The sequence below is a fragment of the Lithobates pipiens genome, unplaced genomic scaffold (assembly GCF_037356315.1).
Source record: "Lithobates pipiens isolate NorthernLeopardFrog02 unplaced genomic scaffold, aLitPip1_a1.2 Scaffold_22, whole genome shotgun sequence".
Classification (NCBI taxonomy): Eukaryota; Metazoa; Chordata; class Amphibia; order Anura; family Ranidae; genus Lithobates; species Lithobates pipiens.
In genome coordinates this window covers 22309619-22324433 of record NW_027507784.1, presented here as the reverse complement: position 1 = coordinate 22324433, position 14815 = coordinate 22309619, and the positions used below count along the sequence as shown (strand labels likewise).

Below are 14815 nucleotides of genomic sequence, written 5' to 3'. Positions count from 1 at the left end.
GATGTCTGGCAAAGAAAAATGGGCAAAAATGTCCCTCTCTAGATGTGCAAAGCTGGTAGAGACATCCCCAAAAAGACTTGCAGCTTTAATTTCATCGAAAGGTGGTTCTACAAAGTATTGACTCGGGGGGGGGGGGGGGGGGCGCCATACAAATATACACCACACTTTTCACATATTTATTTGTAAAACATATTTGAAAACAATTTATCATTTTCCTTCCACTTCACAATTATGTGCCACTTTGTGTTGGTCTATCACATAAAATCCCAATAAAATACAATTACGTTTTTTGACTGTTAGGATCCTTTCACATGGGGCGGATCAGTTCTGATCCGCCCCGTGGATATCCGTTTGCTCAGCGGGGATCACTCCGTCGATCCCCGCTGAGCAGGGAGATGACAGGTCCGTCTCTGCACACTGCGAAGGGACAGACCTGTCACAGCGCCGCTCTCCCCTATGGGAGATCGGATGACGACGGACCACAGTGCCCGTCGTCACCCGATCCGATGACGGATGGAAAAATAGCTTTTTCCTCCGTTACACTTTTTCGGATCGGAGCGGGTCGGATGTTAGCGGACATGTCACCGCTGACATCCGACGCTCCATAGAGCTCTATGGAGCACCCGTTCAGGTCCGCCTGAAAAACTGACAGGCGGGCCTGAACGGAACGTCAGTGTGAAAGGGGCCTAACATGGTAAAATGTGGGAAATTTCCAGAGGTATGACTTCCTTTTCAAGGCCCTGTACCTGTATTAGCTGGGTAATTAATAACCCCTTTTTGCCTTCTAATACTTTAGAAAAATGTAATTAGGTTTTCTGCACTGACTTTATTTAGAGTCCGTGATTCTACAGTGACAGCATTAATTGAATTTATAAATCTTCCAATTATTTCCTGAGAGTAATGTCACCACTTGTGATTGTTCCAGGTAAAAGCAGAGTGATTGTGGTGATAGATGAAGTGGGCAACAGCGACAAGGAGGCAAAATCCTGGACTGTGGAGTCTCAGCCCAGTCTGGAGATGTTGGCCAGAGACGTTCTACTCTTCACTAAATCGGATAATATACTTCAACAGAACCGCAACAGAAGTATGCATGTAGACAGGAGACTGAGCACTGTTTACGAGAAACTTAACACACTTAAGGAAATTCTAAAGGAAGGAATGACTTCTGCTTCATTTTCAAATTCAAAAGAAGATTTGGTATAACTCCACCTCAGTATTCTTTATAATATCAAGTTGTTTGTTTTTTTAATAATTTCTCTGCTGATATCACTCTACGTGGCAGAAGGCTTTTGGTATGGAGAACATGATCTCCTTGGACAGCTACCATCACCCCAGGAGACCAATGGGTTCATACACTGCCCAGATGTCCATGCCAGCAACCCAATGGGATTAGAGTTACACCTATTGCAAGAGACAATGGAGATGGAAAATAAGTCTACAGGCTTGTAAAAAAAAAACTATTTTCATTGAACTTACCTAGTATTACTTTTCTCAAGGAACAATTTGTCTTTTGCTCGATATTCTTAAAACTGTATATCAGCCCAAAGTCAGTTTTTTCAGTAGGTGTCATTCCTCACTAAATACAGGTTGGGCAAACCATTTTTGTGTATCCGTTGCAAAGTTTCTTACCTGGAGATTCTGACCAGTAGCAGCACTTCTTGTTGCTGTCTGACAACGCTGAGCCGCTGCCTCATAATTAGCAGCAGTGTTGTCAGGCTGACCTGTGCATTCCTCCAATTGGCTGTTGGGCTGCCTGTCTGAAAGATATGATAGGCAGTACAACAGACAACTGAAGGAGCTTGCAGGGTATGCCAACAATGTTTAAATAGTCCATAGATATCCAATAAAATCTAGAAGACATCTCCCCAACGTGTGAACACTGACAACTAGCTGCTTCTCCACAAATATTATTTTTAAGCATAATGAATATATTGTCCTTCCTTGTTCTATAATGGGCTTAACATATGATAAACACGACTGACCGAATAAAATACACTAAAGAGTCAATTCATCTTGGTCTACTTTGCTTTCTAATAGAAAAGCTACCCCTGCTTGTAAGAGAGGATAATTGTCTATGGTCATATAGGTGTCATCATATTTAGAACTCCAATGCCCTGTACACACGATAAGATTTTCCGACAAAAAAAAAAAACGTGGATTTTTTTTCCAAAGGATGTTGGCTCACACTTGTCTTGCATACACGCGGTCACACAATTGTTGTCAGAAATTGTGAACGTCAAGAACGCGGTGACGTACAACACGTAAGACGCGCAGAGAAAAATGAAGTTCAATAGCCAGTGCGGCTCTTCTGCTTGATTCCGAGCATGCGTGGATGTTTGTGCGTCGGACTTGTGTACACTCGCTCAGAATTTCTGACAACAAGTTTTGTTGTCGGAAAATTGGAGAGCCTGCTCTCAAACATTTGTTGGCGGAAATTCCGACAACAAATGTTCTATGGAGCATACACAAGGTCGGACTTTCCGACAACAAGCTCACATCCAACATTTTTTGTCACAAAATCCTATCGTGTGTACGGGGCAAAACTATGGGTATTTAGTTGAGATATTGGGGAATTTGAGTTGTACTATTTCAATTTTCTCAGCATATTGCACCACATTGAGGTTTTTATTTTTTTCCATGCCTTTGTCCAGCCTTTGTAATAGGGAAACAGCTTACATACCCTTGTGCTTTTTCTTTAGTTTCAACTAACTTTATTGACACAGTTGCATTTCCACTCTTACATCATTACTCCCAACAGACATGGTTCCTCCACTGACACATTTTGCCCTCAAGGGCTTAATCAAAGAAATGTGGGTGGCAAAAGAAATCATGATTTATTAAAGGTATTTATATGGAAGTGCTGGCCTTAGGGAGAGAAGAGAAAAAAGATTGTTTGCATTATAGTATTTAAGGGGATAGTACATAGTTAGGTTGAAAAAGACAGAAGTCCATCCAGTTCAACCAAAAAATAAAAAAAATACAATCATATATACACAATCCTATACCCACAGTTGATCCAGAGGAAGACGAAAAACCCCAGCAAAGCATGATCAAATTTACTACATCAGGGGAAAAAATTCCATCTACCGAGCTGGCCAGAACCACCGATGGAGGGAGTCTATTCCACATTTTTACAACTCTTACTGTGAAGAAACCTTTCCATATTTGGAGATGAAATCTTTTTTCCTGTAGACGTAAAGAGTGCCTCCCTTGTCCTCTGTGATGACCTTAAAGTGAATAACTCAACACCAAGTTCACTATATGGACTACTTATATAATTGTACATGGTGATCATATCCCCCTTAATATCCTCTTCTGTATAAATTCAGTTCCTCTAATCTTTCCTCATATCTGAGCTCCTCCATACCTCTTATCAGTTTGGTTGCCCTTCTCTGCACTTTCTCCAGTTCCCAAATATCCTTTTTGAGAACTGGGGCCCAAAACTGAACTGCATATGTTCATCTCTACCCTCTATATAAACATGTTAATATTACCTTTTTTTAGAGACTGAGCCAGCCTATATGTCAACAAGAGTATAAGGTAACACCATAAACAAAATTGATAGATTTCAGGTTTTGGCACGTGCGTCTTGTATTTTAGAAGCTCTGGAGGATCCATTCTTTTTTGATTGGACTTTCACCACTTGTTGTAGCTCTGTTGCCTAATTTGTGTGGCGTCCCCTCTAAAGATAATAATAATAATAATAATAACGATTTATATAGCGCCAACAGTTTACGCAGCACTTTACAATGTATAGGGGGGACAACACAATTACAGTACAATGCAAAAGGTACAGGAGGGCCTGGCTCATAGAGCTTACAGTCTAAAGGGAGGGGATGGTGGTACAAAAGGTAATAGCTGCAGAGAATGATTTGATGGGGGTGGTAAAGATCCCCAACTCCTTGTAACTCTAAGCCCTTGTACACACGGTCGGACATTCCAATGGAAATTGTCCGATCGGACCGCGTGTGGGCTCCATCGGACTGTTTCCGTCGGAATATCCGACCGACAAAGTTTTAGAGCTGGGCTATTAGGATAAATCACAGAAGAGCTGGCACATCTGCCAACACCCAACAATGCCATGCTAATTTGAGCAGAAATGTGCACAGACATTGTATGCGGTTACTCATGGCTGCAAACTTCCTGACCCTACTGACTCTGCTGCTGTCTGATTACCCAAGAATGACCTTGGCATGTTCTTCTGATTCTACCGCTGCCTGATCTCCTGTGTATGACCCCGGCTTGTGTTCTCCTGTGTATGACCCCGGCTTGTGATCTCCTGTGTATGACCCCGGCTTGTGATCTCCTGTGTATGACCCCGGCTTGTGTTCTCCTGTGTATGACCCCGTCTTGTTATCTCCTGTGTATGACCCCGTCTTGTTATCTCCTGTGTATGACCCCGTCTTGTTATCTCCTGTGTATGACCCCGTCTTGTGATCTCCTGTGTATGACCCCGTCTTGTGATCTCCTGTGTATGACCCCGTCTTGTGATCTCCTGTGTATGACCCCGTCTTGTGATCTCCTGTGTATGACCCCGTCTTGTGATCTCCTGTGTATGACCCCGTCTTGTGATCTCCTGTGTATGACCCCGTCTTGTGATCTCCTGTGTATGACCCCGTCTTGTGATCTCCTGTGTATGACCCCGTCTTGTGATCTCCTGTGTATGACCCCGGCTTGTGATCTCCTGTGTATGACCCCGTCTTGTGATTTCCTGTGTATGACCCCGGCTTGTGATCTCCTGTGTATGACCCCGTCTTGTGATCTCCTGTGTATGACCCCGTCTTGTGATCTCCTGTGTATGACCCCGTCTTGTGATCTCCTGTGTATGACCCCGTCTTGTGATCTCCTGTGTATGACCCCGTCTTGTTAATGTTTATGCTTCTTGCTGTAGGTGCTTGTTCTGATTTAGGAACTCTGCTGGAACCATTTGTTTATTTATTATTATTATTTTTTTTTCTCAAAATAGAATTGGGCTTTTACTTCTGGTAGTAGCTCCACTGCCTAATTTGTGTAGAGTCCCCTCCTAAAGATCCTCATGATCCCAACTTATTAACAACCTCAGTTTAGGATGTAATGGATTTTGGATAAAGGGATTATGGGTGGAGGGGAACAATTGAGTGACACACAATAATGAGTTGTGAAAAAAAGCTGAAGTCATGGAGAAATCACAACTATTGTATATGCACTATATTGTCAAAAGTATTGGGACACCTGCCTTTACACACACACATGAACTTTAATGACATCCCAGTCTTAGTCCGTAGTGTTCAATATTGAGTTGGCCCACCCAGCTATAAAAGGTTCAACTGCTGTCCACGAGGTTTAGGAATGTATCTATGGGAATGATTGACCATTCTTCCAGAAGTACATTTGTAAGAGAAGGGCTCACACTCTATGTTCTAATTCAACCCAAAGGTGTTCTATCAGGTTGAGGTCAGGATTGTGCAGGCCAATCAAGTTTCTACATCCACAAACTCACACACCCATGCCTTTATGGACCTTGCTTTGTGCATTGGTACACAGTGATGTTGGAACAGGAAGGGGCCATCCCCAAACTGTTCCCACAAAGTTGGAAGCATGAAATTGTCCAAAATGTCTTGGTATGATGACATCTTAAGGGTTCCCTTCACTGGAACTAAGGGGCCAAGCCTAACCTCTAAAAAACAACCCCTACACCATAACACCCCCCCCCCCCTCCACCAAATGATTTGGACCAGTGCACAAAGCAAGGTCCATAAAGACATAGATGAGTGGGTTTGGGGTGGAGGAACTTTACTGGCCTGCACAGAGTCCTGACCTCAACCCGATAGAACACCTTTGGGATGAATTTGAGCTGAGACGGCGAGCCAGGCCTTCTCGTCCAACAGCAGTGACCCCACAAACAAATTAATTTCTGGAAGAATGGTGAAACATTCCCATAGATACACTCCTAAACCTCGTGGACAGCCATCCCAGAAGAGTTGCACCTGCAATGGGTGGGGCCAACTCAATATTGAACCCTACGGACTAAGACTGGGATGCCATTAAAGTTCATATGCGTGTAAAGGCAGGTGTGACAATACTTTTGACAATCTAGCATATCAACAACATTATATATATATTTATTGTGACAGAGTCTGGGCTAACAGCAGACAAGTTGGTGAATGGGAGATACATGAAGTGTCATCCAGAATAAGGATTGGACAATAATGGAAACCTGGTGAGGGAAACTGGTAAGTCTCTATTTAAGGGGCAGATCGTAAACTTTTTTCTGCTGAGCCTGGAGTTTGAGCTGTGGAAAAGAATGGGTGGGGGGCCTAGCTGACCTGGTCCACCTTCCAGGATACCAGGCTCCTTATGGAAGGCCTGGGAGGCTTCACATGAAGAGACGGGGCTAAGGTCTGTGGATAGTTAACTGGCAGACCATGTTTTTATGCACTTGGAGGATTCACCTATCTGAGCGTTGTTTAGAGTGAACAATCATGGACTTTGAAGCAATTTCTGAAGCAATCAGGACTTTTATTTTTTTTCTTTTGTTCTAATGCTGAAATGAAGTATCTTCTCTGCTGATCTGGTACCAAAAAATAAACATGTGGCCAGTCATCAGAGATTGCGTGATACGTTGCCTTTCTGCTGCAGAGCTTCCATCAAATTGCACCTATACCTATCTGATTAACCACTTCAGCCTCGAAAAGTTTTACCCCATTTATGACCAGACCATTTTTTGTGATATGACACTGAGTTAGGTTAACTGACAATTGCGCGGTCGTGCGACGCTGTACCCAAATAAAATTTGTGTCCTTTTTTTTTCCACAAATGAAACTTTCTTTTGGTGCTATTTGATCACCACTGTGGTTTTTATTTTTTTGTGCTATAAAAGAAAAAATAACAATCATTTTGAAAAAAAAAAACAAGATTTTTTACTTTCTGCTATAAAACATATCCAATTAAAAAACTGAAAAAAATAAATAACATTTCTTCATCAGTTTATGCCAATATGTATTCTGCTACATTTTTGGTAAAAAATCCCAATAAGTGTATATTGATTGGTTTTGTAAGTTATCGTGTCTACAAACTATGGGATACTTTTTTGGAATTTTTATTTCGTTTTATTTTTGTACTAGTAATGACGGCGATCAGCGTTTTTTTAGCGGGACTGCGATGTTACGTGAGGCTTCTCACTCTGCAAAGGGAATTTTGCCTTCTGTTGGTGAATGTGGTGAAATTTCACTTTGCAAAGAACACTCAGTCACATACAAGGAAAAAAAGCCATAGGGAAGTCCCTGTGTGTCTGAGGGGGGTGGGGTCACCCGGGAATGCCACCATGTGGCCCCGCCCTCAGTTATAAAAGAACTGTCACCTGCGAGGATGCGTCATAGGGCGGGTGCCTCCCATGGAGGCGGGCCGGTCGTGGCTTTTGTTTTATTTTTCAGTCCATTGGCAGAGCGAGAGAAGATGAATGGACTTTGTGGGACATTTTTATTTATTTATTTTTCAATAAAGGACTTGTCCAAAGTTATGTCTTGTCTTTTGTACCATTTTGACACTTTTTTGTGAACTGGTAAGGGTACATTTGTGCCCTGTTACCATTTTTCACACAGGGGGGGAGGCCGGGATCTGGGGGTCCCCTTGTTAAAGGGGGCTTCCAGATTCTGATAAGCCCACCGCCTGCAGACACCCACAACCACCGGGCAAGGGATGTGGGGATGAAGCCCTTGTCCCCATCAACATGGGGACAAGGTGCTTTGGCAAAGCACCCTCCCCATGTTGAGGGCATGTGGCCTGGTACGGTTCAGGGGGTTTCCTGCGGCCTGCCAGGTTGCGTGCTCGGATAAGGGTCTGGTATGGATTTTTGGGGGGACCCCATGCCATTTTTTTTTTTATTTTGGCACGGGGTTCCCCTTAATACCCATAGCAGACCTGAAGGGCCTGGTAGTGGACTGGGGGAATCCTATGCCGTTTTTTCAATGACTTTTATCTGTATTGCAGGGGACCAATAATTCATTATAGCCATGAGTACTTTTAAATTACTTTTTTACCTTTAAAAATGTCATTTTGTGCAGGGACTGTTCTGAACACGGGAAACATGCACCACTTTACAGGCATACTATAGACACCCTCCAGGTACGAAATTTAAAGGAACATTTCAAATTTTTTGTTTCACTTTAAGCATTATTAAAATCACTGCTCCTGAAAAAATTGCCGTTTTTAAAACTTTTTTTGCATTGATACATGTCTCCTGGGGCAGGACCCGGGTCCCCAAACACTTTTTATGACAATAACTTGCATATAAGCCTTTAAATGATCACTTTTTTTCATGTTAATGTCCCATAGACTTTAATGGTGTTCCGGTGGATTTGGAATTTTCCCTCAAACACCTCATATTGTTCGGTGTTCTGTAGAAAACCCGAACAACCAAAGTTCGGCCCAAACTTATGCTCAGGCCGAACCGTTTGCGCAACCTTACTTCTGATGTCAATGTGAAGTAAGCATGGTGTATCTTTCATCAGCTGCATTCAGTTTCCTTGGCCGACCACTGTGTCTACAGACCTCAGTGTTGAACATTTCTTTGTACTTCTTCAATAGAGCTTGCACAGCACATCTTGAAACCCCAGTCTGCTTTGAAATCTTTGCCTGGGAGAGACCTTGCTGATTCAGTATAAATACCTTGGGTCTTGTTGCTGTGCTCTTGCCATGGTGTATAACCTGTGACATGAAACTGTCTTCCACAACCTCACCTTAGTAGCAGAGTTTGGCTGTTCCTCACCCAGTTTGCATTTAGATAAAAAAAACTTTAAGGCTTTAGAACCACTTTAAAATTCTTGAACTTTTTCGGTTTTTCTAGAATGGTGGCTATTAAAGTGATTGTAAAGGCTTGAGGTTTTTCCCTTCATACATTCTATGCGTAAAAACCTCCTGTAGAAGACACCCCAGCCCCCCCAATACCTATCTGAGATCCCCTCGATCCAGCAATGTCCACGGGAGCCTTTGATCTTCGGGAACTCACACTCCTGATTGGCTTTTGACAGTAGCAGGAGCCATTGGCTCCCACTATTGTCAATCACAGCCAATGAGCCAATCAGGAGAAGGAGGGGGTAGGGCCTAGCCATGGCTCCATGTGTGAATGGACACACAGAGCTGTGGATCAGAAGTGCGCCTTCTTGGGTGCCCCCAGAGCAAGCTGTTTTCTATGGGGGCACCAGGCAAGAGGGAGGGGCCAGGAGCACTGGCATGGGACCCAAGAAGTGGAGGATCCAGGCTGCTTTGTGCAAAATCATTGCACAGAACAGGTAAGTATAACATGTTTGTTATTTCAGAAAAAAAGACCCTGAACCTTTAGTGCCACTTTAAATACAACCAAACTAAAGCTCTATCTGTCTCAACAAAATGATATACAATTCATTTGGGTACATGGTGGCATGACAGAGTAATTCTCAGTCAAACTATCACAGTGGTGAAAATTTAAAAATGGCCTGACAATTAGGAGGGATTGCAGGGAGGTACTCAAGTGGTTAATGGCTGTACTGTTCCCTTTTTATTACACAATGCTTTTATTTTCATCTAGAAAAAAAGTATCTTTTTCAATTTTTTTATATTGTTTACACAGTCCTTATTTATTCAAAACATTTATTCTAATATCTACAGTCCTAATGAGTCTTCATAAACTCTGAAATGCAATGTACTTTTTATTACATTTCAATAATGTTTTACATTGTTTTTCTTTTTACATGTATACATTGTTAAAAACATGTAGGTTTAATAATAAAACATATTCAAGTTATTAAAAAATAAAACAGCACCAAAGGTCACACAATTCATCCCAGGGAAGAAGAAGGAAGAACATTTCAAGAAAATGAGCTGAGTTTGTAAAAAAGGACAATAAAATATTACAAAGTACAGCAATACTTGCAGTGCAAACTTTAGAAGGGAATGCATGTATGTTAATACCTGCAGAAAAGCCTGGACACAAATGTGCAAAGTAGGGATGAGCCGAACACCCCCGGTTCGGTTCACACCAAAACTTTCGAACGGACCCCAAATTCGTACGAACATTAGAACCCAATTGAAGTCTATGGGACTCGAACGTTCAAAATTAAAAGTGCTAATTTTAACGGCTAATATGCAAGATACTGTCCTAAAAAGGGTTTGGGGACCTGGCTCCTGCCCCAGGGGACATGGGTCACTGCAAAAAAAAATTTTTAAAAACTGCCGGGAGCACTTATTTTAATGATGATTAAAGTGAAAAAAAAAGTGCCTGGGGGGTGTCTGTAGTATGCCTGTAAAGTGCCACGTGTTTCCCGTGTTTAGAACAGTCCCTGCACAAAATGACATTTAACGGAAATAACGTCATTTAAAACTGCTTGCGGTTTTAATGTTATATCTGGTTCCTGCAATATGGTTGAAAATCATTGAGAAAAATGGCATGGGTAGCCCCCCCTGCCCATTACCAGCCCCTTTGGGTCTTGTACACATATTAACCCCATACCCATATTAAAAAAAGGAAATACGTGTGGCCCCCAGGCCCTATATACTCAGAACAGCAGTATACAGGCAGTGCAAACAAGACAGGGACTGTGTAGGTTTGTTGTGTTAAGTTGAATCTGTTTGTAATTTTCAACTGGTACATTTTTAAAGTGTAGCTCCAGTCAACGTATGTTCGACTCGAACACGAAGCTCATCCCTAGTGCAAAGGTTGGGTACAAGGAACAGTCACTTATCCTATATAGACTATACATATGTGACTAACATAAAAAGCTGTGGTCACAAATGTGAACTGGAGAGAGGTGTCACCTTTTTCCATATTCTGGAAGGTTTGAAGAGCGGTGTCATGTCAGGAAGAGAGGTATGATTGCTCTGCATTTATCACTGACAATGAGTGACATGACAATAATGCTACTTACAGTGGTGTGAAAAAGTGTTTGCCCCCTTCCTCATTTCCTGTTCCTTTGCATGTTTGTCACACTTAAGTGTTTTGGAACATCAAACCAATTTAAACAATAGTCAAGGACAACACAAGTAAACACAAAATGCAATTTGTAAATGAAGGTGTTTATTAAAGGTGAAAAAAAATCCAAACCATCATGGCCCTGTGTGAAAAAGTGATTGCCCCCTAAACCTAATAACTGGTTGGGCCACCCTTAGCAGCAACAACTGCAACCAAGCGTTTGCGATAACGTGCAATGAGGCTTTTACAGCGTCCTGGAGGAATTTTGACCCACTTATCTTTGCAGAATTGTCCTAATTCAGTTACATTAGAGGGTTTTCGAGCATGAACGGCCTTTTTAAGGTCATACCACAACATCTCAATAGGATTCAGGTCAGGACTTTGGCTAGGCCACTCCAAAGTCTTCATTTTGTTTTTCTTCAGCCATTCGGTGGTGGACTTGCTGGTGTGTTTAGGATCATTGTCCTGCTGCAGAACGCAAGTTGTTTCAGCTTGAGTATACGAACAGATGATCGGACATTCTCCTTCAGGATCTCTTGGTAGACAGCAGAATTCATAGTTCCTTTTATCACGGCAAGTCTTCCAGGTCCTGAAGCAGCAAAACAGCCCCAGACCATCACACTACCACCACCATATTTTACTGTTGGTATAATGTTCTTTTTATGAAATGCAGTGTTCCTTCTACGCCAGATATACTTGGACACACACCTTCCAAAGAGTGCGGCGCGGCGGCGCGCTCCCGATGGCAGGGCGGCATTTAATATTAGACGTACCTGTACGCCAATATGCCTGCCCGTGCCATTCTGTCGACGTACATCGTCGTGCGCTGGTCGGGAAGTTAAGGTTAATTTAGAGGTTGAAGCTGAGGGGGCGTGGCCTGGCTGAGAGAGATGGCGGACGCTTGAGCGGAGAGCTCTCGGCACCCCGAGACTTTATCATCGAAAGCTGAGGTGAATTTTCCCTTTTTTACTTAAAATACACAATGGGGACAGCCTCTAGACACTCATCGGCTTCCAGGTCCCGGTCCCCTCGCGAACAAAGCGGCAATATGAGCCGCTCCCTGAGATGTTCTGATCCCAGAGAGGGAACATGGTGTCTTCCCGCCGGGGACAGTCACTAGCTTCACAGATGCGTTCTCTCCCGCCAATGGAACTTATTCTATCCGACTCACGACCGGCTCATAACACTCCCAGCAATGTGTCTGCCGGGTCTGCTATGCCCGCGACCCAGGCTCAAATCAGCATGCAGGACCTCAGGAATGTGGCTACCGACATTAAAGATACCCTGTCAGTGGCCATTGCTGAGCTGCGCCTAGACATCAGGGCACTGACGGATAAGGTGCAGGTGGTGGAGAAAACGACTGAGCGTCACGAGCTGCAGATCCGCAAGACGGCAAGGAAAGTAGACTTCCATACCTTACAACTTAGAGATCTGCAGAGGCATACAGAAGACTTGGACAACAGAGGACGGCGCCATAATTTGAGAGTGAGAGGCCTTCCTGAATCGGTTGACGGTGATAACCTTACACGTGCAATTACCACCCTCTTCAATGACATCCTGAACAGACCAGCCCATACACCTATAGATATGGAGAGGATTCACCGGGCCCTCAGGCCTAGGGGGAGGGATACCGACCCGCCAAGAGACATTGTGTGTTGTTTGGTGGACTACCATCTGAAGGAAGATATCCTAAAATGTGCACGGAGCAGACAGTCACTGTCCTATGAGTCTGCCCTAATTCAGATCTTCCAAGACCTGTCTGGCATCACTTTGCAGCATCGTCGGGATTTGAGGCCTCTCTTGGAATTGCTGAGGTCCTGAGACATCTTATACAAATGGAGTATATAGATTAATAGGAATGCGGCGCTACCTAAAAGTGCTAAACCTATATGTGAATAATAATCCCAAAATAAGTGTAAATCAAATATTATCCACTGAGTGTAACATAAATACGAGAAATAAATCAATATAAATAATCCAAATAAAAATCCGCGTGCAAACAATAAATGTGCAACAATTTGTGAATGAAAGTCCGTGGAGAATTAATCAATTAATTAAATAATCTGCATAAATAATCCAAATGTAAACAAGCGTATAGAGATTATATGTATAAAAATATATATAGAAAATCTATAAGGTGAAAATACGTGGAATAACAAATATAGTGATTATTTAGACAATCAATATACACACGTGATAGTCCATAAATAAGGTGCACTGATGGCTGATGAAATTGCAAAATATATAAATAAAGTTCATGCATAAAGATGTGAAAACCGATTCCCAAGAGTGGCAAATCACTGCAAACTTCAGTGCTTAATGGGTGCACCACCTATTTCCCCCAGCCTCTCACCTCCAATATCTGGTAAATAGGCACTGTGTAAAGGGATAATTGCTGGCTTCTTATTCATTCACACTGCTCCACCGCTGTTTGTATTTCACTGTGAGGCTATGTGTTATATGCCCTCCCAATAGCTCCAGGATATCCAAGCCATAAAGAGTGGAAAAACACAGAGGGCTTTCATGTGTAGTAACTTCGCTATTTTATTATAAAAAACGGTAAAATCCACACTTACATTGACAAATACAGCAGAGTGTGCAGCAGACGCGGACTTCGGGTTTCGGCCGTAAACCGGAAGTGATAGGTCCGACACCAGATTCCTTCCCTGACCCTGATTGGTCAGGGAAGGAATCTGGTGTCGGACCTATCACTTCCGGTTTACGGCCGAAACCGGAAGTCCGCGTCTGCTGCACACTCTGCTGTATTTGTCAATGTAAGTGTGGATTTTACCGTTTTTTATAATAAAATAGCGAAGTTTTTTTCTATTGAAAAAGCCCATGGCGTGCAAACACACCCAAAAAACTTCCACCCGGTGCATAAAAAAAGTGCACACACATAAAGAGTGACACACTAAAAAGTGCAGACGGGTGTCTGATGTCCTCCAAAAGAAGGGCCATACCCTGATCCCCCGGGGCGTTAGGCTCCAGACAGGGACTGAGGTACCAGACTCAACATGGTGGGCCCCGGACAAAACCGGAAGCCCTCCTTTCCCCAGGAGGACTGCCGAAACAGAACCTCCTAGGTACTTGGTACTGTGGGGGCTTCCCCGAAGGTAGGCCCCCCCTCATGGAGATTGGACCAAGCCAGAAGGCCTATGTCCGCTCTCCGAAAGACTTTCAGGATTGGTCCGAGGACCGACACCCTACTCATCACACGTGCAGTGACAAACAGTGACAAAGACAAACAATCAAAAAAAAAGGTGAGGAAAGGGATAGTGAAGGAGGTGAGTGAAAAAGTGGCCATTGTGCAGTACAATGACCGGCCCTCCGGCCAGGAATCAAAAATTCCTCTGGTCCTAGCCAAAAGGCTGGGCCCTAGAGGCAGGTGTAAAAAAAGCGTGTACTGGTGACGTGACCTAGGTGCCTAAATCAAAGTGCAGGACGCACAGTGAAAGAAGGCACCCCTGGACTGCCACTCCAGGGGCACATCACCATGGGCTTTCTCACAGAAGCATCCCCGACAGCCCAGCCCAGACCACGACAGCCCCCACCACAGCCAGAAAGGCATGGAGGTCAGCGAGCTTAGTGAGACCCTTTACCATCAGGTCAAACCCTCACTCCCGTCACTCCTACCTAATTATATCCAAGAGGTACAGGCCACCCCCCCGCTGGAACAGGAGAGCTAAGCGTTCCCTCTCGGAAAACTGACTGGGGCTAAAGCTGCCACAATCCAAGCCGGTCTGCCAGGGTCCCCTCCCCTGGCGCCGACCAGTGGTTCTCCGCCCTCATCAGGAGGCTTCCCGGTCCGGCTACGAACCGTCCCGAGTCACCTTTACACCAACAGGCTTTGCATAGCAACCGCCACCCCTGCTCCACCTCGCCGTAGAGCAG

At 43.7% G+C, this 14815-nt stretch overlaps 1 protein-coding gene across 1 annotated transcript in view; it reads left to right on the top strand.

Annotated features, from left to right (window-relative positions):
* Nucleotides 1–2007, top strand: part of LOC143923399 (uncharacterized) — a 139003-nt gene extending 136996 nt beyond the window's left edge. The window contains exon 14 of the mRNA XM_077447057.1: nucleotides 926–2007. Coding sequence (XP_077303183.1) covers nucleotides 926–1203 — 278 coding nt within the window. The 3' untranslated portion in view covers nucleotides 1204–2007. The remainder of the gene's footprint in view (nucleotides 1–925) is intronic.
* Nucleotides 2008–14815: the final 12808 nt, after the last annotated feature.